General features: G+C 41.2%; 1 protein-coding gene across 1 annotated transcript; it reads right to left on the reverse strand.

Annotated features, from left to right (window-relative positions):
- Positions 1 to 485: 485 nt before the first annotated feature.
- LOC119938008 (pancreatic lipase-related protein 2-like) lies at positions 486 to 23,859 on the reverse strand. The gene is made up of 14 exons (XM_038757650.1): positions 23,814 to 23,859; positions 23,391 to 23,471; positions 22,660 to 22,705; positions 18,014 to 18,168; positions 14,805 to 14,930; positions 13,702 to 13,836; positions 11,854 to 11,965; positions 10,791 to 10,910; positions 10,581 to 10,700; positions 7,883 to 8,001; positions 6,970 to 7,099; positions 4,989 to 5,100; positions 3,809 to 3,976; positions 486 to 558 (listed from the first exon to the last, which is right to left on the reverse strand). The coding sequence occupies exons 3-14, from the start codon at positions 22,703 to 22,705 to the stop codon at positions 495 to 497; spliced, it is 1,407 nt and encodes a 468-aa protein (XP_038613578.1). The 5' UTR covers positions 23,391 to 23,471; positions 23,814 to 23,859; the 3' UTR covers positions 486 to 494.
- Between the last annotated feature and the right edge of the window lie 481 nt (positions 23,860 to 24,340).

The following is a 24,340-nucleotide window of genomic DNA, read 5'->3' on the forward strand; positions in this document are numbered from 1 at the left end:
GTGCTTTGCACATAGTAAGTGCTTAATAAATGCCATTATTATTATTATTATTATTCTCTGCAAATAGTAAGCCAGCAGTAAATATAATTGAATGAGTGAATGATTCCAGTGATTAAGTCCCTTTTCATCAGATCCTAGATTGATGGGGAGTAGAACACTAATGTGTCATCAGTAAATGTTCACATGTGTGGAAAAAAATGGGAATATTTGAAAAGTTAGATTGTTGATCTGGTTAGGTGTCATGAGGCTGTTTCAGATGTACTGGATGAAATGTAACCCAAAGAAACAAACCACAACCCAGTATGTTTACACTATCCAATTTTCCAAGCTAAGCTCCAAGAAAGAGGAGACTATGCTTATCTGCAGATGTTGGTCCAATCCCAATTTGGTAAACATCAAAGTGTGACACTGAAAATGATGGAAAATTAAACACCACTGGCATGAGTTGTTATAGTATCCAATTTTATAAATACTTAGCCACAACTGGCACACGTTTAACAGGGATAGAGAGTTTGTAGGACATTTTTCCTCACTGTGTAACTGCCGCAGAAATGATGCCTGAGGAAGGAAGAAGAAATCGAATTTAGGTACCTGATCTGGTTCATCCCAAAGCTGACTTCACAACAGTGTTGTCTTGCTAGCAATACAGTCCTAAAGAAGCAAATCTAATGTAAGGGAACTGGCCATGTAACTAGGTGATGTCTATCTACCCTAGCCGCATACTCCAGCTAAGTGGCACTGACTGCATTTTCCCTAAAGGCTTAGCATAATCGACTCCATTGTATGCAGGGTTTAACAACAGGATGTGTGAGGAATAGGCGCCGGCCTCAAGTAATCAAGGAGGGCTGACACTGATCAAAACGGCTATGCCCAGTCTGAGACGAACCCATCCTGTGTGGGCGATGTCTCCTGCTAACATCGCCTCTTAACAAGGTGCCAAAGTTCCGTGCGCGGGAATCCTTTGTGTAGCTACGATGGGGAACCAAATAGAAGGGAAGAAGTGGCTGGGATCGCGGCTGTTCGTCACTTGTACCCCTCGGTAGGTGAACGGGTGAGCAGTCAGCTTTCCTACCTCAACTGCACTATCTGAACTCATGTCTCCGGGTCATTTTTTCCTATCTGCGTCACCACCTTGGGTTCTCGAACCCAGCGGCCGATTTACACCGGTTAACTTTTGTCATCTACTTGTCAGTATCACTAGGGAAAATCAATTCCTGAACTAAAACACTAGGCAGTGCAGTGTGGATAAAAGTTTGGGCTGGCATGGGCTTGGCTTCAGGATCACAACTCGGATCCTACAGATAGTTCCCTGAGATATGGAATAGCTCCTTTCTTATCACCCTCCCTACCGCTGGTAGAGCCCCAGGGCTAGCTGATACCAACTTGGAAAGATCAGGAAATAACAGTAATAGTAATGATTATTGTTATTACTATGGGCCAAGCACTGCTGTAAGTGCTGGGGTGGATACTAGTTCATCAGGTTGGACACGGTCCCTGTCTCACATGGGGCTCACACGCCTAATCCCCATTTCACAAATAAGGTAACTGAGGCCCAGAGAAGTAAAGTGACTTGCCCAAGGTCATACAGTAAACGTGGTGGAGTAGGTATTAGAACCCAGGTCCTTCTGACACCCAAGCCCATACTCTATCCACTAAGACAAGCTGTTCCTCTAGCCAGCAGAGCAAAACTGAAGTTAGTGAAAATGGCCCAGGATTGGACAGCCCATCTGGATACTGGCCCCTCCCCTGATATCAGGTCAAGAGAATTTAGGTACTGGCACTTTTTTGGCTTTTGTGTTAGAGCATTAAAGCACAGAAGGTCTTAGGGATAATGCCAAGCCCCCCCCCCCCCCCCCCGCCCCCCCAAAAAACAGCCAAATGCAGGCAAACCATTTATAACTGAACCCTTCCACTTTGAGGTTCATGTTCCTATGGAAAGAATCGCTATTCAAGTTTCCATGGACACGGAAAAATCTCACAGGTTACATAGGGGGATGAGAAACAAGAAAAAATCTATTCTTCACCTACAGATCCAAATGTTTCCAATTTCTATTTCATATTATTTCCTTTTCTATCCTCAAGAAGGGTCAATTTCTCCTACTAGAATGAGATTTATTGGTTACAGATTACAGTTTTGTAGAAAGGAAAACTGGACCCAAACCATTAATGGGTCTTTTGAACGCATGCCAGAACTTTAATGGACGGAAATCAGTTTCATGATAAATATTTAGAAAGCCCACTGGAAGCAACAAACCACATTCACTTACTTTGTTTGGAAGGAAGCTAAATTGACCTATCCATTTGCAAACATCAGTATCATTAATATACTTGGTAAACAGTAGGTAAACAATATCGCAGGGGTTACAACACAATCTTCTTCCAACCTACTGGTGCTGCTTCTCGACTTAGAACTTATTATGAACTTATGAGCAGATGAGGCAGGCTCACCTCTGCCTTCTACTTTATCTCCTCTGGTCCTTTGGTGATAGTGCTTCCCTGTGAGAACGTGGCCTAAATGATTTCGACTTTGAGGCATGGCTCAGCTCTCAGGAGTAGCCCGCCTCCAAGTTAATAATTGGCATCAGGCATTTACTGAGCTGTAGGTGGGGTCCCTGCCTAAACACTTATTTGTAATTTTAGTCTCCCAAGTGCTTAGTACAGTGCTCTGCACTCTATGCATTCTCAATAAATACCATTGATTGATTGATTTAGTTAGACCCTCTTCCCAAATAAGGGAAGGGGAGAAATCATCATCATCATCAATCGTATTTATTGAGCGCTTACTATGTGCAAAGCACTGTACTAAGCGCTTGGGAAGTACAAATTGGCAACATATAGAGACAGTCCCTACCCAACAGTGGGCTCACAGTCTAAAAGGGGGAGACAGAGAACAAAACCAAACATACTAACAAAATAAAATAAATGTATTGCTCTACTCTCTCAGTGCCTCCTGTTACTCATTCTAATGCCACTGGACACTTTATACTGTAGGATAATAATAATTGGGGTACTTGTTACATGCCAAACGCTGTTCTAAGAACTGGGGTAGATACAAGATAATTAGGTTGTACACAGTCTGTGCCCCACATGGGTCTCCCAGTCTTAATCTCCATTTTGCATATGGGGTAACAGACATAGAGAAGTGACTTGCCCAAGATCACACTGCAGACATGTGGTAGAGCTGGGATTAGAACCCAGGTCCTCTGACTCCCAGGCCAGTGCTCTTTCCACCAGGCCACATTACTTCTCAATAACCAGAAACAAAAATTTAGACACATGCACGGATTCCCATTCCATGTAATTCTTTATCAGTTTGTGTTCAACTTGAAATCTTCAGTAAAACCACTTAAAAATAATAATAGTAAGGGCCCTAGTATTTGCAGGAAGTGACCTGCCTTCCAGTCTATCCTTACATCTCTATTTGACACCCAAGTTGAAACATTATTTCTTCCACCAGTCACTTCCCTTGAAATGGAATTTGACCTTTTAGAAATATTTGGTTATTAAATACAGAGCAGAGTCACATGGCCATGAGAAGCAGCAGGGCCAATGGATAGATTAACAGGTATGGGAGTCAGAAGGACCTGGGTTCTAATCCCTCCTCTACCACTTGTCTGCTGCTTGACTTTGGGCAAATCACTAAACTTCTCTGTGCCTCAGTTATCTGTAAAATGGGAATTAAGATTGTGAGCCCCATGTGGGACAGGGACTGTGTCCAACCTGATTAGTTTGTATCTACCACAGTTCTTATTACGTGCCTGGCACATGGTTACTGCTTATCAAATGCCATGAAAAAACAAAAACATACTCAATTCCATCTTCACCAGTTTGCACTGTGACATTTGAAGCTCCCAACTTGGGCCGTACAAGATTGATTACATTGTTGAACCACAGAAATTTAACCTTCTGTACTGTTCCAACATTAAGCTCCACATCAATCTCTTTGGTAAAATTTGCCCCTGGCTTGAGAGAACCCCTGAAATACATAAACAACATGTCCATTGATTAATGGCTGAGACTATCGAAAATACTCCATTTCTCTTCGCTCCTGCAGTAAGCTAAACATGGAGAGGCAAAAAAACCTGTAACATTTTGTTTTCTTCAACAGTCTGGAGTAATCAAGAAACACACGGAATGTGGTTAAAAACATTGGTCCTCAGAGATGGCCAAATTTGGAATGCTCCTTTCTGCTGCAGGGAGTTATGTGAATCTTTAATGCCTTCCTAACTTGCTGCCCGGAAATAGATTGAGTAGTCAGCCAGTCAATCATATTCATTGAGTGCTTACTGTGTGCAGAGCACTGTACTAAGCACTTGGGAGAGTACAATATAGTAACAGACACATTACCTGCTCAAAACAAGCTTACAGTCTAGAGTCCTGGAGAGGACCTGGTTCAGGAAGAAACAGGCACTCAGGATAGCATTCTTCTCTCCCTAGAGCTGATGTTTTGTGGGCAAGGAATATGTTTGCTATATTGTACTCTCCCAAGTGCTTAGTACAGTGCTGTACACACAGTAAGTCCTCAATAAATACAATTGAATGAATATGGAATGATAACCAATTATAAACCTAGGAGATGGGGAGGAGGAGAGAGGAGGGAGAGGGAGTCATTGAGTAAGATTGAAATGAGCCTGAGCTGCTTTTAAAGTAGAACTTTTTGAAAATTGAAAATGAACAGGTTTAAAGCATAGACATTCTAAAATGATCTCTCCCAAAGCTTTCCCCCACTCGAGTCTACAGGCTCCTGTGGGGAGCGATTTATGTCTACCAACTCTAGTGTACTGTACTGTCCCAAATGCTTAGTACAGTGCTCTGCAAACAGTAAGCACTCAGTAAATACCACTGTTCAATTTAAAAGCCTATCTGTCCACATTAAAATAATATCTGATCACAAACATACCAAATGCTAATAGTACAAGAATTAAAATGGAATAACATGATAAAAAAGAATGTAGCTGTGAACAAACTGATATTTCATTGTGACTTACTTGAAGATATCATATTGCCTTGAGTTCCCTTTATTTCCATAAATTGCAATTTTTATACTTCCCTTTACATTTTTAGTTCCATTCAGTGTAACTGACACTCTGTACCTCCAGCCTGCCCAAAAGAAATTTTACTGGATTAGACATTGTATCAGGTTTTAGTAAAAATAACCAGATGATGCTTCTTGCTTTCAGGACTTGCTTACATTGTACATGTGAAACCATGTGGGAATATGACTGATATTTTCCTGTGCCTAGTTGAAATATTCTAGGCTGTCAAACTCAGAGGAAGCCTTACATCAGAAATGGGCACTGGTCTCATGGTTCCTGGTTTCCCAGAATTTCCAAAAGGTGAAACATGGCAAATGCTCTTGGAGACTGTGTGTTGGTATCATGAAAACAATCATCTGGCTGTAATTATGGTAGCATGGACCTAATCCTGTTTATGTCTGTCAATACAGTAAAGGTCCAGGTTGAAAACTATACAATGAAATAAAAGAACAATTTGGGAAGAAACAAATTGCATTTCAATTGTTTTTCTTACTTAAAAGTGAAATTTAGTAACACAATTAAAAATCATATATTTAAGTGTTCTTAATTGCTATATTTTCATTCTATGGATACTTTACCTCCTGCTCCTTCTCTTTACATTTAATGAATAGTTGTCTCTCCCTCCCAATAGATTATAATTAAAATCTACATTGTAGTTATAATCTATAACTATTAGTGCAGGGGCAGCCTGACTGTCTCTTGAACTCTCCCAAACACATAATACCGTGCTCTGTGCACAATACCAGCTCAATAAATACTACTGAAGAAATAAATGATTAGATGTATCATTTCAACATAATCAATATAAATTTGGTGCATTGAGTTTCACTCGAGAGGCAATGAGAATACATTAGGAGCTAACAGTGAAGATTAATGCATGGGTTGGGAACAAAAGTTTTTGAAGATATAAAAAAAATTCCCAGGCATTTCAGACATTTCACAGAAAATGAGAGACGTAGCAGGCCCTAGTGAGAAGTAGCATGGCCTAGTAGAAAGAGCCGGTCCTGGGTCAGAGGACCTGGTTCTAATCCCAGCTCTGCCCTGTACCTGCTGTGCGGCCTTAGATAGTCCCTTAACTTCTCTGTGCCTCAGTTTCCTCACCTGTAAAATGGGGATTCAACACCTCATCCCTCCTACTTAAGAGATCATGGGAACCAGAATGGCCTAGTGAAAAGAGCAAGGGCCTGGGAGTCAGAGGACCTGTATTCTAATCCCAGTTCTGCCATTAGCCAGCTGTGTGACCTAGACTGTACTAGGTTGCCTCAGTTTCTTCCTCGTAAACTGGGAATAAGACAGATTGTGCTTAGTCCAGTACTCTGCACCCAGTAAGCGCTCAGTCAATAGAATTGATTGATTGATTGATTGAGCCTGAAATTTTGTTCTCCAGCCACAATATTGTTTTATTGTTCCTGACTTGTCTGTCTCTCCTAGTCCTCTCCCAAAGGAGAGGCCTTCTAAGGTCGGGGTCAGTGTCTAATTCCCATTTTTATTTCCTCTCTAATGCTTCGTACAGTGTTCTGTATACAATACGTGCTTACTAAATAGTAAATAATATTAGTGCTACTACTACTGAATGGTAACCCCATTGTGAGCAGGGACTGTCTCTCTTTGTTGCTGAATTGTACTTTCCAAGCGCTTAGTACAGTGCTCTGCACACAGTAAGCGCTCAATATATATGATTGAATGAATGAATGAATACTGTGTGTGTGCATGAATACAAACAGAAATGATTATCTCTGTTGGCATATAGTACATTGCCCAGAACTGGTTCATAACAGATACCATATCAGAAGTGCTGCTTTAATGTACTTTACTGCCTGTCTACTTCCAAGGAAGGCGGTAGCCCAATACAAAGTTTTTATGCATAGGGAATATTTCTGAAACTGCTGGTGCAGCTTATTTAAAGGATGAAGGCAGAAAAACAGAAACTTACAGGTAAAGTTCTTGGCATCTCCGGTGTTCAAAAAGAAGGTCTGTCCCACTTGACGTGTTTTACCCTTGAACCGATCAGCAAAGTGACCCATTCTTGGGCATCCTTCTGCTGGGCAAGGGAAACATTTGTTCTGAAGAAGAGGAACACAATTTATTTATTTCTTGGGCCCAGCCTTTGGAATAATGAATGGGTAAAACTGTGAGACCCATGTGGGATATGGACTATGTCCAATCTGGTTATCTTGGGGTCTATTCCACCTCTCAGTACAGTGCCTGGCACACCACTTAGTACAGTGCTCTGCACACAGTAAGTGCTCAATAAATATGATCGAATGAATAGTAAGTGCTTAACAAATACCATTATATTTTTTTAAAAACTGGTCTAATGTTACCTGTTTCCCCAGGGAAGGACAAAATATCTCAACCAGTATGAGCATGGAACGAGTTAGAAAATCAGAATAGGCTTGGAAACGGAAAGAGAACTGAATTTTAAACATTGTTTTCACCCTTCAGGAAGTTTGCCTTAAAAATTAAATAAATATATAACAATAGTAATAATTATGGTATTTCTTAAGCACTTACTATGTGCCAGGCACTGTACTAAACCCTGGGGTGAATACAAGAAAGTCAGGTTGGCCACAGTCCCTGTCCCATATGGGGCTCATGATCTCAATCCCCATTTCACAGATGAGGTAACAGGCACAGAGACTGAAGTTTCTTGCCCAAGGTAACACAGCAGACAAGGGATGGATTCAGGATTAGAACCTGTGACCACTATGCCGTGCTGCTTTAACAAAGGGCAGGACTGATTTGGGGGTCTCTCTGTTCTTTATACAGTATGGTCTGTTAAACACAGGCTGTAAATATGCCCTGAGAGATGGCACTGATTTCTCTAGGTTATGGTATTAACTCACCTTCTCAAAAGCATCATAAGAAGCACAAGGGTAGCCAAGAAAGCCATCAGGGTTGATTATGCTCTCGGAATAATACTTATAGCTTCGTAAGTGATTACAGGCTGCAAAGTCTCGTGTTCCTGCAGAAATAAATTTGAAAAAAATATCAGCAAGAGTTGGCTTTCATTTTCTCTAACCAAAATTCAGAACAGGCTAAGACAGGATAGGACTACTCAGATTTTGGTCCCTCAGAGAATTTCACAGTTTGGTGTGATCATTCTTGAATGCTTTGTAATGATTGACTTATATGTGTCTTTTAAAATTCATTTACTTAAGTTACAATCAATCTATGAAAAGCGATGGGAAAGTTAAGGTAGCTGAGAGGATTTGGGAGGGAAGATAAAGTGTTCAGTTTTGTACATGTTGAATTTGAGGCGCTAGCAGGACATCTGTGTGGGGATGTTCTGGAGACAGGAGGAGATGTGAGACTGCAGAGGAGAAAGGTTGGTTCTAGTGAAGTAGATTGTGGGAGGTACATCAGCAGAGCAAATTTGTGATGCTTAATTGGGAAAACTGGCTTTGAACAACATTGAAGTCACTGGGCTGGCTTCCTGGCCTTCTGTGACTCCATTAATGTTTTCTGCATTTCCCATGAATGTAGAAGGAGAAATGGATTTTACATTTAAGAACATAAAACAGTATCTTTTGAACCTGAAGTTCCCCAAGTCACTAACTTGCCTTTTGCCCTGTTTTCTTTTTAATCCACTTTCTTCCATTTAGTTAATTTCCAATTTCCTAATTTATCAAATATGTGCATTCATATGTAGTCTTACCATTTTAAAGAATTTGGCATATTTGTTAAGTAGAAGTAGGAAATCCCTAATAAGCATTTCTAGAGAGACTTGTATATTTTAACACCCCGAGAATGGGGAAAAAAAAGCACTTCAGAACATAAAGTGGCTCAAACCAGTGGTCTATCCTGATCTCTGTTCTAGCACTATCTGCTCTTTGTAAGAAGGGAAATTAAAAGTTCTAAACTCCACCATCCCTTTCTGATCCACCCTTTTGTGCCATAATGACCAATTTAGTACATTTAGTGCTCACCAAGTTGCCCTCATTACTACACTATAGAACCTGTTTCAAACTTAATTGTTTCATTTCACACAAAATTGTTGCCCAGCAGTGCAGTAACAAAGAAAACGTGGATCTAATTGTCTCCCTCCGCCCAGCCCGGGTGACACGTAGCTTCACACAATAGAAACACACTTTGGTGTTAATATTCTTACCCAGTCAAAATTGCTTACTTAATTAAGCCCATGTCATTTCTATTATTTATTCTCTGTTATTTCTGGTGAATTGGAACTATTAGCATCACCCCAGTTTCTTTTTTAGAATGTGCTGCACGTTGTTTTCTGTTTCACTGAGTTACTTAATAATGAGGTCAAATGAACTGGAACATTTGGAGTTGAAGCCCAGATCTATTACTCTATGAAGTTGTTTTGTCCCTGACTACATGGAATGTTCTAATGTGCTTGGATGTCAGTAAAAAGACAGAATGGAGAGAAGTCATTTTTTCATGAATGCTCAACTCCCTGAAAGATCAGAAACTACTTAGTTCTTGGCACTGACTAAAAATAACTGGCATTAAATCTCTACCCTGAGAGCTACTCATGATTAGTGACAGTGTAAATCCTCAAAGGAGAGGTGCTGGTAACAATGAACTTTCAGCCAGACAAATACGAATAAATCCATTTTTGCAAATGACTGCATAGTAGAATTGTGTTTTTCACAATATTGTGCTCATATTTGAGATTGAAATGGACAATGAGAGCATCAGTAGATACAAAGGCCAGCCTGACAGTGAAATCAATGAGAAGCCCAACCTCATAAAGGAAATTCAGAGAATGTAGAGATGAAGCACAAGGCCCTCTGTTTTAGGCCAAGACATTAAAATAGAACAGTTTCTGGAAAACACTTTCAGAGATATAAAAATGGAATAAATTAATTTCAAATGAGACATTTTTAACCAAAGACTGAAATGGTTGAATTGACTCAATTCAAGAAAAAAAAAAACCTAGGGATTGTAAATAGGAAAATGTGTGACAGTGTGCAAGAAAAAAGAGAGAAAAGATGGTGATGGATGGATATTGAAGACTTCGAAGCAAACGGAAAGACATTATTTTAGACCCCTGCTGATCAACCTCTGCTCTTCATCTCCTGACTCAGAACTGCTCCCAGGCTCCTGAGGTGCTCTATGTCCCTCTGAATACCAGTTTTCCTAGTCTGAGGAACCTCTCCAATGCCAAGGACCCAAGGCATTTCCCTCTTCTCCCTTTTGGGGAATAATGAGCCTCCCTTAATAATCACAAGCAATAGGCAAATATGGATCCACAGAATCTATGCCAGCTATGCCAGAGTGGTCCAGTGAGAAGTGCCAGCTATCCATAGCAAGAATATGGCATTAGGGTGGGAAAGACAATTCAACATCTTCCTAACAAAGGCATTATCTTCTTAATTTCTATGGAACTTTCCAATGTCATGTAGCTTGATATTATGCCATGCCAATACATCAATCAATATTTATTGAGGGGTTGCTGTGTGCAGAGCACTGTAAGAAGCGTTGGGAGAGTACAATGCAGTGGAGTTGGGAAACATGTTTCCTGCCCACAAAGAGTTTACAGTGTAGAGGGATTGATTCTTCATTTGCTTGAGTATTTACCTTCCCAGATTCCATTTATGTCCACAATTGTCGAAAGGATATTCTTCTTACATCCTGGCATCTGCTTTCCTCCATTTGGGAAAAAATCGAGATGACCCACGATTTGGCTCATTCCAAGGCCTGAAAGATTTTGAAGAGCAGTAAGCAAAACTTGCTTCCATAAATATAAGTAAGGCAGAGCATGGTGATAGCACTACACTTGATACTTGCCCATATTGGGGATCAATGGGGAAGAATCTGTGTGAATCACATCGACAAACATGGCATCACTTGGATCCAGGCGAACTTCTTCTGGTGTTCCTTGGAAGCCGGGTTCTGCTGGATCCAACCCTGAACAGAATATCATTTACGAAGGTGGGAAGGAGCATGGCACAGGATGGGGTGATAAAAAGGAGCGGTTAGAGGGGTAAATGTGAATTTTGCTCTGGGCAAGCATCTGGAAAACAAAGACATGGAACTTTCCATGTCTCCAATCTCCCAAAAGTTCAGGAGCCAAATGAACAACGAGGGAGTGGTAAGTCTATAAGACACAAGTGTACGAGGATCTGGATACTGATCCCAGCTCCTCCACTTGTCTGCTAAGTGTCCTTGTTCAAGTCGCTTAACTTCTCTTTGCCTCAGTTACCTCATCTGTAAAATTTGGAATAAAACTGTGAGCCCCATGTGGGACATGGACTGTGTCCTGCCTGATTATCTGGTATCTACCTCAGTGCTTAGTTCAGTGCCTGGCATGCAGTAAGTGCTTAATTAAATACCATAAAAAAACACGATGTCATCTCTAGGAGGGTCACAGCACTGTGAGTTTGCAAACCGTTAACTACCAGGACTGGTTAGATAAAAATGCTTCTGAGATTCCATTGCACCTATAAGTAAAGTCAGAAGCTTTGCACATCCTCACATAATGGAAAACAAAGAATTTATGGCAGTCTTACTGATCAAGCCAAGGGACACACCAGGGACAGAAGCAATCTAATGCTATCCTGGTTACACATGAATTGAGGTTCTCTAGGTAGTGCAGTAAGTATGAACCACTTGCATTTTCATCAGGAGTAATGGCCACAATGTGGAGAGAAGGTGGGACCAATTCAACCATCTCTCTCACACACATTCACCCCTCTCTATGAACTATTCTCGTTCTGAACAACTGGCTCCTTTTCTAGGAGCGGAATTAAATGGAGAGATGTTGCAGGTGGCTATGGCTTCATCTCCCTCAGCTCCCTCTCCAGGACTGATGGAAGTGCCCTCGTAATTGTCTCACACACCTTTGACTTACCTGTAATCCTTCCAATCTGTCCGTGGGTCCTTTTCCCAGCTTCCCCAGCTGTATGGGCTCCCAGACTGTGGCCAATGATGTGGATATTCGAAGGGGAATATCCCAGTTCGGACTGATGGAAAAAGACAATTCTTCATAGCCCAACGTGTTCTCATTGGATGAATATTAAGATTTGAAGTCACAGAGGGAGGGGTGGGAAGGGGCCCTAAGTTCCCTATGTCCATCCATCCAATACTGCTCTGCTCAATATGCCACTCCAAAGCAGGCCAGAGACAGTAGTGAGTGTTATTTCTCACATGGCTGTATCTGCCCTATCTAGACTGTAATCTCCTTGTGTGTAGATAAAATAACTGCCCACTCTGTTGTATTGTACTTTACTAAACACTTAGTACAGTATCCTGCATACAGTAAGCACTCAGTGAATAGCACTGATAGATTGATTCCCCTTCAGGCATTCATTACCCATATGTTAATCCACGGTCTCATTCACCTGGGTTTCAGCAGCTAGTTTTAGGATTATGGGCCGGGATTCGGGGCTTGAGACAAATCACACAAAGTTAACAAGAGCTTACCGAAACAGAGCCTGGTTACCAAAAGTAGCAGTTGAACTGTACATTAAATAAATGAGGCTTAAGAGCTAAATTACAATGACTACTGCCCAGACACCACAATTCCTGAGTCTAGGTAGAGAAAACTTTGCTTGATGCTCTTCACTTGAGCCCCACAGAGACAATTCCTTTCCCCTAAGAAGAGTTCAATTAGTAATCTCAGGTTGCAAGTGTGTTCTTGTGACTTCTCTCAGGAAATCTCAATCAAACCTGTACTATCCTGTCACAGGCAATCCCAATTACATCTCTACTCTTCCTGGCAACTGTGGCAATCATGGTGACTGGAAACTGCTGTCTCTATGTTGAGAAAGCATAATATTGGCATTGTGATGAGGTCACTGTGGTATAAATTGGGTTGTGTATGAAAATTAGTATGTATGCTTCACAATATGCTGTTCCCCTCCCTACCTACTGCCCCAGCGGGAACCTGACATGCACACAGTAAGCGCTCAATAAATATGATTGAATGAATGAATGAATGCATGGTTAAGATAATGTGGTCCTAAACAAGTCACTAGCCCTTTTTCTTTCATGCAGGTTCTTGCTTCCAAAGTCTTCATGTTGCTGAATTGGACTTTCCAAGGGCTTAGTACAGTGCTCCGCACACAGTAAGCACTCAATAAATACGATTAACTGAGGCTTGTTTGCACCTGTAGACTCCATCATCATCTTCACAATTACTCAGATCGGCTCCACCAAGAAGCAGAGTGGTCTAGCGGAAAGAGCACGGGCCTTGGAAGTCAAAGGACCTGGGTTCTTAATGAAAGTTCATCAGAGATTCCATGGAGAAACTCATGCTCGTAGTAAGCGCTCATTATAAATACAATTGATTGATTGATCATCATATCATCTTCATCAATACTTACAGAGCATCTACTTTGTGTAGAGTAGTGCACCAAAAACTTTCAGTATAATGTAACAGCCTCTGGAAGCCTTAAACTGACATTTGGAAAATTGCCTTCCCACAGAGTCTGCTTTTTCTGCTCTTTGGGTGTGCTAATACTGCTAACCCGTGGCTGCTCAGGTCAATTACAAGCAATGTTTTAATTCGCCCAGCATTAAAAGAGAGCTATAGAGCTGCAGTTAGTACCAACGACAAAGGGGTTCAACTAGTTTCAGCACCCGTTAAATATCCAATTCCAGTACTTTTTGGCAAGACATTTCAGGAAGAATTTTCATCTCTAGAAATTCGGATCTGGGGAGTTCTCAATAGCTAGTATAAACATGATGCTCTCCTTACCGAGAGGACGTTGATGAAATATGATACTTCTGCCCCGACAACGCGAATATTGTTTACTGCTTTAGAGTATAAGGTTCGTGACCCTTTTCTCCAGTCAACACAGATGCAGTTCGCTTCTTCTACCTGGATTATTTTCTTGTGGAAACATGTAATAAGAAAGAATTCAAAGAAGGATTACCAAACACAACACCATATCATCATCATCTTCAGTACTAATGAGCCAAGCCCTTGAATAAATGCTTTTTTAATTGTGGTATCTGTTGAGTGCTTACTGTCTGCCAAGCACTGTACTAAATGCAAGGGTAGACTCAAGAGTATCAGATCGCAAGTGGGGCTCACAGTCTAAGGAGGAAGAAGAACAGGAACTGAATCCCCATTTTGCAGATGAGGGAACTGAAGCACAGAGAAGTTAAGTGACTTCCCCAAGGTCACACAACAGGCAACTGGTGGGGCCAGGATTAGAACCCATGTCCACTAACTCCCAGGCCTGGAGGTGGTCAGACTGCCCACCTGTCCTCAGCCCCTTCTCTAAGAACGTCCATAATATCTTAGGAACACAGCAGGACCTCCCTCCATCATAAAAATAGTGCCAGCAGCTTTCTGTAGGCTGCACATTGCACAAGGAAAAGGACAAGAATTTTGGTGAGAGTCTTCAGGCTTCTTAGCAGCAATGGAGTGACTAGAAACTCTAGGATTCTTCACAGACCACCAGTCGATCAATCAATCAATGGTATTTATTGAACACTTACTATGTGAAAAGAACTGTACTAAGTGCTTGGGAGAGTACACTCTGTCTCCCCACCTCTACACTGTAAGCTCATTTTGGGCAGGGAACGTGTCTGTTTATTGTTGTATTGTACTCTCCCAGTGTTTAGTACGTGCTCTGCACACAGGAAGCATTCAATAAATACTCTTGAATGAATTAATGCATACAAAAGAATTAGCAGACACGTTCCCTGCCCATAGCGAGCTTACAGTTTAGAGTCATTTATGGACCACAGTTGAAATATCACTGAAGCAAGTACTTGAGTACTTGAGTTTCCTTGGATTCGGAAGCAAATGAACCTGCTAAACTTATTACTAAAGTATATTCTCTTTCTTACCTTGCACATGTCAGTCAGCCAGCTGACTTCTCCCTTGTCTATGAATCCATGGATGATAAAATGGGTTTTCCTGTTGGTTTTAAAATTTGAGGCACCAATGATTTGTGGATCTGGTGCTTTGATTTCCTGCATTAAATAAAAAAACATTGTTTATGAAGATGATTCTACTGGTCATGAGTCTACATATATAGCTTTCCTATGAATAATACCCACAGACATCCTATATATGGAATATATACATCTGTTTGTATACATAGCCTATACATAGCCTACACTGTTGTCTTTGCTTTTAAACTTGATACTACTGATGGTGAGATTCTAACCATGTGCAAAACTGAAAATTCATTCCCCAGCCAGTAACTGGCTCCTTGCTGGACAGGTAAATTTGCCTCTTGCAGTATCTCTGCTTTCAAGACTGGCCTCCTGAATACCTGATCTTCTCAAAGTCTTTTCTCAAGAAGGGGCTTGATAGTTGTGCCCATCTTTCTGATTGTCACTGCTCTGTCACATTGTTGGAGACTGTCTTGTGCTGTGCTTTAAATCATTTGTCTGCTGTCTCTGTTAGTCTGCCCCCATTCAATCCAACATAAGGCAGCTGCCTGTGCTCCATTACTGCCATCTATTCTTCATAGACCCATCATTTATGAATCTCCCTAAACTCTTTTTGAGCCTCTCATCCACAAATACATCTAAACCCTCATGACTCTATTTATATTTGTTGCCTCAACAACTTCATGAGACAACAAATTCCCTCCACTTAACATTAGTCTGTAAGAAGAGGTGTTTCCTTTATTTTTTCTTTTTTTAGGGGCCTCTTTTTAGGGGATTCTTCCTCATCCTAACATCAGATGTGATGAACAATCATGGCTTTCACTGTTTTATAAATTTAGACATTTCATCTTTCAGCCTTTATGTTTCAATTCTGAAGGCTCCTGATATTTCTAGTCTCTCCTAGAAAACAAGTTCCTCTTCCTCCTGTTATTATTTTGGGTTGCCTTTCTACCAATCATATTTAATGAGCACTTACTGTGTGCAGAACACTGTACTAAGCACTAGGAGTAGTTCAATAAAACAGCAGTTGTAGACATATTCCCTACCCCCAAGGAGCTTACAACAGTTCTTTTCAAGCTCTACTAGTCCCTTCTTAAAATATGGCAACATAAAAATTCTAGAAATAGTGTTTCTTGTTATATTATGCTCTCCCAAATGCTTAGTAAAGTGCTCAGCACACAGTAAGTGCTCAATAAATACGATTGAATGAATGAATGAATGAATGAATCATTACATAGTAGTTGAATATCATTATTGTGGCTACATAGGAAGATTTCTGAAAATAATTACAGGGATTCCTCCCTTCAGTGTTCTGCATATAGACCTCTTTGGTGCTTGTTCTGTTGTGTTCTAAATGCCTGCATTTCTTATATTTCTCTATCACTTCCCCATAGAGCTCTGGTTTTGCACTTCGGTCATTTATCTCAGTCTTCTCCATTTCTTCAATCTTTGAAGTGTTTTAAATGACTTGGGTGGAGAGATGCAGTTCACATTTCAATAGCAGTTAGCTCTCTGGCATTAGAGCGATGCTAGATCTTCAGTATGCTAGAACAAGGTGTAGCCTGTTCCAACCATGAGTGGGTTATAGTGTGGGCAGAAGAGAATGGGTGTTAGGATCAAAAAGAGTTTAGGGAGATTCATGGATGGTGAAGAACAGATTCGGTATGGAACACAAGCAGATGCTTAGGATAGAATGAATGGCAGAACACTAACAGGCAGTCTTTAGTGAATGCCAGGAAATTCCACATCTGCCTGCTAAAAATCCCAGCACAGTGCACCTAGTCTATTCATTGGTAAAGCGCCACTGGGGAGATGGAGAAGGGCAGCCTAGTCCCCCTCTAGAATGTAAGCTCTCTGTGGGCAGGGAATGTATATATTATGCTCTACAAGCACTTAGGACAGTGCTCTGCACACAATAAGTGCTCAATAAATACAATTGACTGGCTGACTAGAGTCCCAGAAAAAGTGCTTGGAGCAATGAGAAGTGAGGTCTACCTAGCAGGAGTAGGGGCCTATCAGGAAGCTGGTGACCGGCCATTTCCTGAACCTGCTTCAGGTGGGCCAAGAGTAACTCCAATCAGGTCCAGGATCTCAGGAGAAAGGTCCAGATGACTTGGATTCTAATCCCAGATCTGCCACTTGCCTGTGGTGTGACTTTGGACAAGTCACTTATGTTCTCTGTGCCTACATTTCCTCATCTATAAAATGAAAATTCAACACCCGTTCTCTTTCCTACTTAGATTGTGATGCCTGTATTGGACAGGGACTGTGTCAGACTTCTATCTACCTCAGAGTTCAGTATACTACACACAGTAAGAGATTAACAAATACCTCAGCCTCCCTCTGATGGAAAAGAGTCCTGCTAGAATACTGAACTTGACAAAGGGCAGAGAGGGGATAGAGTCCTGGTGTGTGGAAGAGAGAAGAAATTTGCTGTCATTTTCAAGGCTCAACAATCTGTGAAGCTATAGCCTGAAGTCCTGAAATGTGGGTTTCTACCCAATGATCGATAAACATTTCTGAACCTCATCTCTGACTACTGCCTGCTGAAGTCACCATTATCATTATTATCATTATTATTATTTGGAGGGTTAGGGGTGACACCTGGGCAGATAGTCAGTCACGAAATTTCTTTTTGCTGACTAGGCTATGAAAGACAACATTGTGAACATTAAATACAGAAACCTTCAGAAAACTATTTCAGAAACTTTGATTATTGGTCCAAATATGCACTGTGATTTGATTATTTATTATATTTACTGTATTTTGGTTCAACGTTATTTAATATGCTTCTATGCCCTTGTGGCCTTTTTTTGTATCTTTGGAACAAATTAATGCACATTACATTATTTCCTCTGGGGAATTATGCTTTATTTAGCCCTCTTTCGCTGAACACTCTACTGTCATGGAACCAATTAAAAGCAATAACTGAGGAGTCTCTATTCTCACATTATGGAAATTCCCCAGACTTGCTTTCTTGTATGTAACCAACTAGTTTTCCTTTCTGGATAAATAATTTCCTTGTTCTCTACTAAGAATAGGGAAAAAAACCTCACCAATTGTTGAGTGGGTGAATGTACGTAGGTACTTGAAAAATTGAACATTTGACTAGACACTCTGAAACAAAATCCGAAAGTTTCCATGACACTCATTCTTACCTGGAACTTGTTTGGGTTTTCATTAGTGTAAAGGAGGAAGCGGGTGTTTATAGCTTCTGGAGACAAGGGTAAAATTTTAAAGGGTCTCTGAAGTATTCCCCCCCAAGGAGGGTCATCTGAAAAGCAGCCCAGTCTTTTAAAACAGATCTCCTTTCCTGCAGCACATGGATTGAAACATGAGACAAGGGTGAGGAGTTGGATACAAATAAGCTACCTTATTTGCTACCTCACTGCAGGACAGAAAAACTTTCTCAAAACAATTCAGCATGTTACAAAAGCAGCCAGGGCCTTTCTCTGGAATCAGAATCATTGGTTCATTAGCGAGATGACAAATGAACTCTTCATTTCTAGTCACTGATGGTGGAATAGTGCTCCTTCACGGTGGCCTAAACTACCGCTGCAGTCATTCATTCATTCATTCAATCGTATTCATTAAGCACTTCCTTTTTGCAGAGCACTGTACTAAGTGCTTGGGAAAGTATAATGAAACAATGAGGAGTGACAAATCCTTGCCCACAATGAGTTCACAGTCTACAGGGGGAGAGACAGACATCAATACAAATAAACAGACACCAATACAAATAAATAAAATTACAGATATATACAGAAGTGCTGTGGGTTGGAAGAGGAGGAAAGAGCAAAGGGAACAAGTCAGGGTGACGCAGAAGGGAGTGGGAGATGAGGAAAAGTAGGGCTTAGTTGGGAAGGCTAAGTCATTTTATAAGTTATAAAATGTTCTTATTCTGGGAAGGTTTGCAGGGAAATGATAATCAACGTATTCTTAAAGGCATATATCGACACTCTCAACCTCAGCCTCTTTAGCTAGTATGGCATAAATCTTCCTTTTTTCAGTTCCATGGAAATAGGATTCCTTCACTGGTAAGAGACTTTGCTTCTAATCATCTTAGCCCTTGAAACTCACTCTGCCTCTGAAACCAAAGGGAATTGTGCCTTCCCACTTCACATCAACTCTTCCCAGTGTACTGAGATGTCACTGAAGAAGGATTTGTTACCTGAGAATTCCATTATAACCAGCCAATCTTTTTTCTTATCTTGAGCCTTTTCCCAGCCTGTGGAGAGGTAGTGTTGCCCGGTGGAAGGAGCACAAGCCTGGGAATCAGGGACCTACCAATTTCCTGCTCTGTGAGCTTTGGCAAGTCACTTACCTTCTTTGGGCCTCAGTTTCTGAATCTGTAAAATGGGAATTAAATACCTGTTCTCTTCCTCCCTTCAAGAATAAGCCTCTTATGGGGTACGGACTGTGTCGGATCTGATGCCTTGTATCTATCACAATACTCACTGCATCGCTTGGCAAGCAGTAAGTGCTTAACAAATACAACATCATTATTATCTAGATAAGAGGTTTGTGCCTCAAAAGCCAATATTTACAGTGTCAATAATGAGCTCACTTTTTGCAATAAAAGAGACAATTCAGAAACGTGACTCAGAGCCTGATCTTGACATGGAATCTTGCACACAGGCATTTTAAAAAGATTTCCCTAGAAGCAGCACGGCATAGTGGATAGAGCACTGGCCTGGGAATCAGAAGGTCATGGGTTCTAATCCTGCCTCCACCATTCGTTTGCTGTGTGGCCTTGGGCAAGACATTTCATTTCTCTGTGCCTCAGTTGCCTCACCTGTAAAATGGGGATTAAGACTTTGAGCCCCATGCAGGACAAGGACTGTGTTCAACCCATTGTCCTTGTATCCACCCCAGCTCTTAGTACAGTGCCTGGCATATAGTGAGTGCTTAACAAATACCATTATTATTATTATTATTACTTCCTCTCTAGTTAGAATAGTAAATGTATTTTTTGAATGTCCTGTGGGCTGTACTAAGACCTTGGGAAAGAACAACACAATCAAGAGACGCAGTCACAGCCTCTGAGGCCCTTGAACTCTAATGTGAGAAAACCTCTCCTTTGTCTCATAAACAAGACTGAGAAATCCTGTCCCATTCTTGGATAGGGGAAATGATGGTAGAATAATGAAACCATCTAATGCTCTCCTCTTCTGAACCCTCAGCTCTTTGAAGCTGGAGAAATCTCCCTTCATGATCTCTAATAATAATAATAATAATGATGGCATTTGTTAAGCACTTACTATGTGCAAAACACTGTTCTAAGCACTGGGGGGATATGAGGAGATCAAGTTGTCCCACGTGGGGCTCACAGTCTTAATCCCCATTTTACAGATGAGGTAACTGAGGCTGAGAGAAGTTAAGTGACTTGCCCAAGGTCACACAGCAGACATTCATTCATTCAATCGTATTGATTGAGCGCTTATTGTGTGCAGAGCACTGTACTAAGAGCTTGAGAAGTACAAGTTGACATGTAGTGGAGCTGGGATTCAAACCCATGACCTTTTACTCCCAAGCCTGTGCTCTTTCCACTGAGCCACGCTGCTTCTCAGAGGTCAGTAAAGTGTGTGCAAAATTCAAATAATAATAATAATAATAATACACTGCTAAGTGCTTACTATGTGCCAAGCACTGTTCTAAGCACTGAGAGAGAGTAAGGTTAATCAGATTGGATACAGCTCCTGACCCACAAGGGGCTCACAGTCTAAGTAGGAGGGAATAGAATTTTAAACCCATTTTGCAGATATAGGAACAGAGGCACAGAGAAGTTAAGTGACTTGCCTAAGGTCACTCAGAGAAGATAGGAGGCAGAGCTGGGATTAAAATTTAGGTCCTCTGATTCCCAGGACCGTGCTCTTTCCTCTAGGCCATGCTGCTACAGTCCCTCTAGACTGTAAACTTGTGGGCAGGGAATCTGTTATATTGTCACATTGTATTCTCCCAAGTGCTTAATACAGTGCTCTGTACACAGTGAGCTCTCAATAAATATGGTTGATTGACTGACTGAATGGCTTCTCAGGGCTCGAATGGGTCCTGGATTAATACCATACTCCTGGGACAGGCAATGCTTTTTCCTCTTCCTTCTCCATCCTGTGGCCCTATCAAGCAGCACTGGATGTAGAGATGCCTAAATCAAAGAGCTTCTTGGGATGCAGGTGGCTGCATAATAAAGTTAGGCATTCCAGGTCTCCTTAGGCCTCACAGCTCAGAATTTACCTTCACAGATAAGTAACCTAATGTGGACTTTAGTTTGCCCCTTGTAGTAGTCACCACTCTCTGATGCCCTTTATGTTCCATGTCATGTCCTCTTAAAATGATTGCCATCTGGTTTTTGTTTTGGCAAATTTGCTTCCTCCCTTGTTCTCACCCAACCCCCCTAGCTCTGCCCTCCTGTTCCACCTCCAAGCACCTCAAACTCAATCCCCTTGCTGGTCCTCTCACTCTCTCCCTTCTAAGCTAGCCCCATTCTTTTCAATGATTTATTGTTTCTACAGCTCCCAAGCTGCTGGGTTCCTTGGAAGCCTAATCTGCTTTTTATTTTTTTTTTCTGATATTTGTTAAGCGCTTACTATGTGCCAGGCATTGTATTAAACACTGGATCGCTACAGGCTAATCAGGTTGGACACAGTCCATGCCCCATGTGGGGCTCACGGTTTTAATCCCCATTTTACAGATGAGATAAATGAGGCACAGAGAAGTGAAGTGACTTGCCCAAGGTCACACAGCGGACAAGTGGCAGAGCTGGGATTAGAACCTAGGTTCTTCTGACTCCAAGGTCCATGCTCTATCCACTAGGCTATGGTGCTTCTCATTGCTTTCCCCACTGCCACTGTCTCCCCATCTGTTTCTTCTGCTAGCAATCCACACAATCCACACCAGGGCTGCCAGGCCAAGGGACATAGGTGGTAGAGTGAAGGGAGAGGGGACTCAGACATGATGAAGGGAGGCAGGTGGGAGAACAGGAGAAGTAAAAGAAGGAGAGAGATGAAGGAGCAGGTCTGAGGCAGAAGGGGCTGCTGAAGAGATTTCTCCCCTTCTCACTCCATCCTCCACTGATGGAATCTGCTCTGTGCTCTCCCACCCTTGTTTGGTCCTTCTTCCTAGATTTTATGCCCCCGAATATGGGGACCCCTATCTGGGGAAGCAATTGGGGAAGTGGAGGCCACCTTGGCAGCTGCAGCAGTGTGGTCCCTAGTAAAACCCAGTAGCACTGAGGTTGCTGAAAAATGCAACCCTGAAAAAGGATTAGAAATAGAACAGCAGGCTTGGAGGGATTGGGAAGTCAAAGGGGATGATTTGGGGAGGGCAAGAAAATCATTATAACCACAGATGGGCTGAACTGGGCTTACATACATTAGCAGGTTGCAGGGTAGGGCTAGTTTCAGTTTCCTCTCTAAGAAAAAGGTTGAGCATTATCAGGGACTCCCAGGCCAAGGAAATTTACTGTATTGATGGGTGAGCTAAGTATGCATTGCAAAATCAATCCATCATTAGTATTTTTTAAGGACTAACTCTGTCCCTAGCACTGTACTAAGAGCTTGAGAGAGAACAGTGGAGTTAGTAGATACGATCCTTACCCTCGAGGAGTTCATAATCAAGCAAGCAATTTACAATCTAGGAAGATACTATAACCAGTCATTGTCTCTCCATTTTAGCTCCCATGCAATCAGTCAGTCACAGTGATGTTACATTTGGCCAAAGGAATCAATTTCTCATTTCCTCAAGCTTCACCATAACATATGCAAATATTACAATTGTAAGAAAGATGACAATGAATGTTTCTCACCTTCAATTGCTCCCAGAAGAATGGCTATTATCCAAAGGTGCAGCATCTAAATGAATTAAAAAACAAAAAAGCATATGACTCTGGAGCAGGATGGTTAGATTGTAATTTGGGTCAGGAGCATTTCTCACTTTACCAAAAGTAACACACAGAATGGAAGAATTAGCTGTCTACCAAGTGACTTACTTCGCAGTAAAATCAGATTCTATATACCACTGACCAGCGTGAGTATGTGTTTTATAACCGAGTTTATCCTTTGGACTTTCCTTGCAGGGAAGGGACATATAAAGATATAAGGTGACACGTGGGCACTTAAAGCTTCAATTATCATAAACACATAAAGATTACCATAGTAAGCAGTGCTGTTTATAGAGTGGGATTCTAGGAAAAGGACCCCATTAATCTGACTTTACCTTCTGAAATGCCAAAATGCATGATCTCAAAGTAACTCTATTATAGAGTGAAAATGTATGGCAGTTCACATTGTAAAACTCCCTTAGATACAAGGCAAGAGAGCTCCTAATAGCTCTGGTCTTTCTAGAAGTGAGAAAGCTGAGGATTTTTGAATATTTTTGTTATTGGGGGTGTGTAGACATGCGTGGATGGGCTTACCTACTTTTATTCATAATGCAAGATTAATTTGCATCAGTATAATGGAATTGGGGTTGGAACAAGAGAAAATCAGAGTACAGAACAAGAGCTGGTACATATTTCAATCAAACAGTTCTGCTTACTAGATTGTCGAGAGCATAAAAAGGAGTGGGTTTGAAGGAATGAGAGCCTTGAAGAATGGGAGATCTTGGTGGCTCAGGGATCTGAAACAGAATAGAGATCAGAGTAAACACAAATTAAAGCCTACAAAATGTCAATCAACTAATCAAGCAATGGTATTTATTGAGCACTTACTATGTGCACAGCATTTCTCTACTACTCTTGGGAGAGTACAACAGAGGAAGTAGACACAATCCTTGACCTCAAAGAGTTTACAATCTAGGTGGAGAGACTGACAATATATATATAATATACCTAGCTATATATATATATACCTAGCTATAGCTATATGTATCTATCTATATATATGTAGTTATGTGTATCTATATATAGCTATAGCTATGTATAGCTGTAGATACATGCATATATATATGAATGTTTCTCACCTTCAATTGCTCCCAGAAGAATGGCTATTATCCAAAGGTGCAGCATCTAAATGAATTAAAAAACAAAAAAGCATATGACTCTGGAGCAGGATGGTTAGATATATATACGACATACTTGTCATACTTATATATGAGTATATATGACAACCATATATGATATATATGGTTGGATATATATATGACAAGTACTGAAATGTTGTTGTGGGAGAATCTTAAGTGTTGAGATTGAAGTACATAGAAGGGAGGGAAAATAGCATGGAGAGATGAGAGAATAGTCAAGGAGCTCTTCCTGGAGAAGATGTGATTTTAGTAGTACTTGGAAGAAGGAGGGAGTGGCGGTCTGTCAGGTATCTTCCTAGAAAAGATGTGCTTTTGGAGTACTTTGAAAGAAGGGGAAAGTGGGGGTCTGCCTGATATTAAAGAGGAAGTCCCAGGCAGGAGGGAGGGCTTGAGAGATGGAATCAGTCAGTCAGTCAGTCAGTCAGTCAGGCAATTGTATTTATTTTGTATTATTATTTTGTGCGGAG

The sequence above is a fragment of the Tachyglossus aculeatus genome, chromosome 16 (genome assembly GCF_015852505.1).
Source record: "Tachyglossus aculeatus isolate mTacAcu1 chromosome 16, mTacAcu1.pri, whole genome shotgun sequence".
NCBI lineage: Eukaryota > Metazoa > Chordata > Mammalia > Monotremata > Tachyglossidae > Tachyglossus > Tachyglossus aculeatus.

Bases quoted from the DNA above. Each gene is read 5' to 3' on its own strand.
- LOC119938008 (XM_038757650.1), bottom strand. From the start codon at position 22,705: ATGCTGCACCTTTGGATAATAGCCATTCTTCTGGGAGCAATTGAAG. The intron at 10,911-11,853 runs GTAAGTCAAAGG...TATTCTGTTCAG, and splicing joins ACAGATTGGAAGGATTACAG to GGTTGGATCCAGCAGAACCC. The intron at 10,701-10,790 runs GCAAGTATCAAG...AAAATCTTTCAG, and splicing joins CCCATTGATCCCCAATATGG to GCCTTGGAATGAGCCAAATC.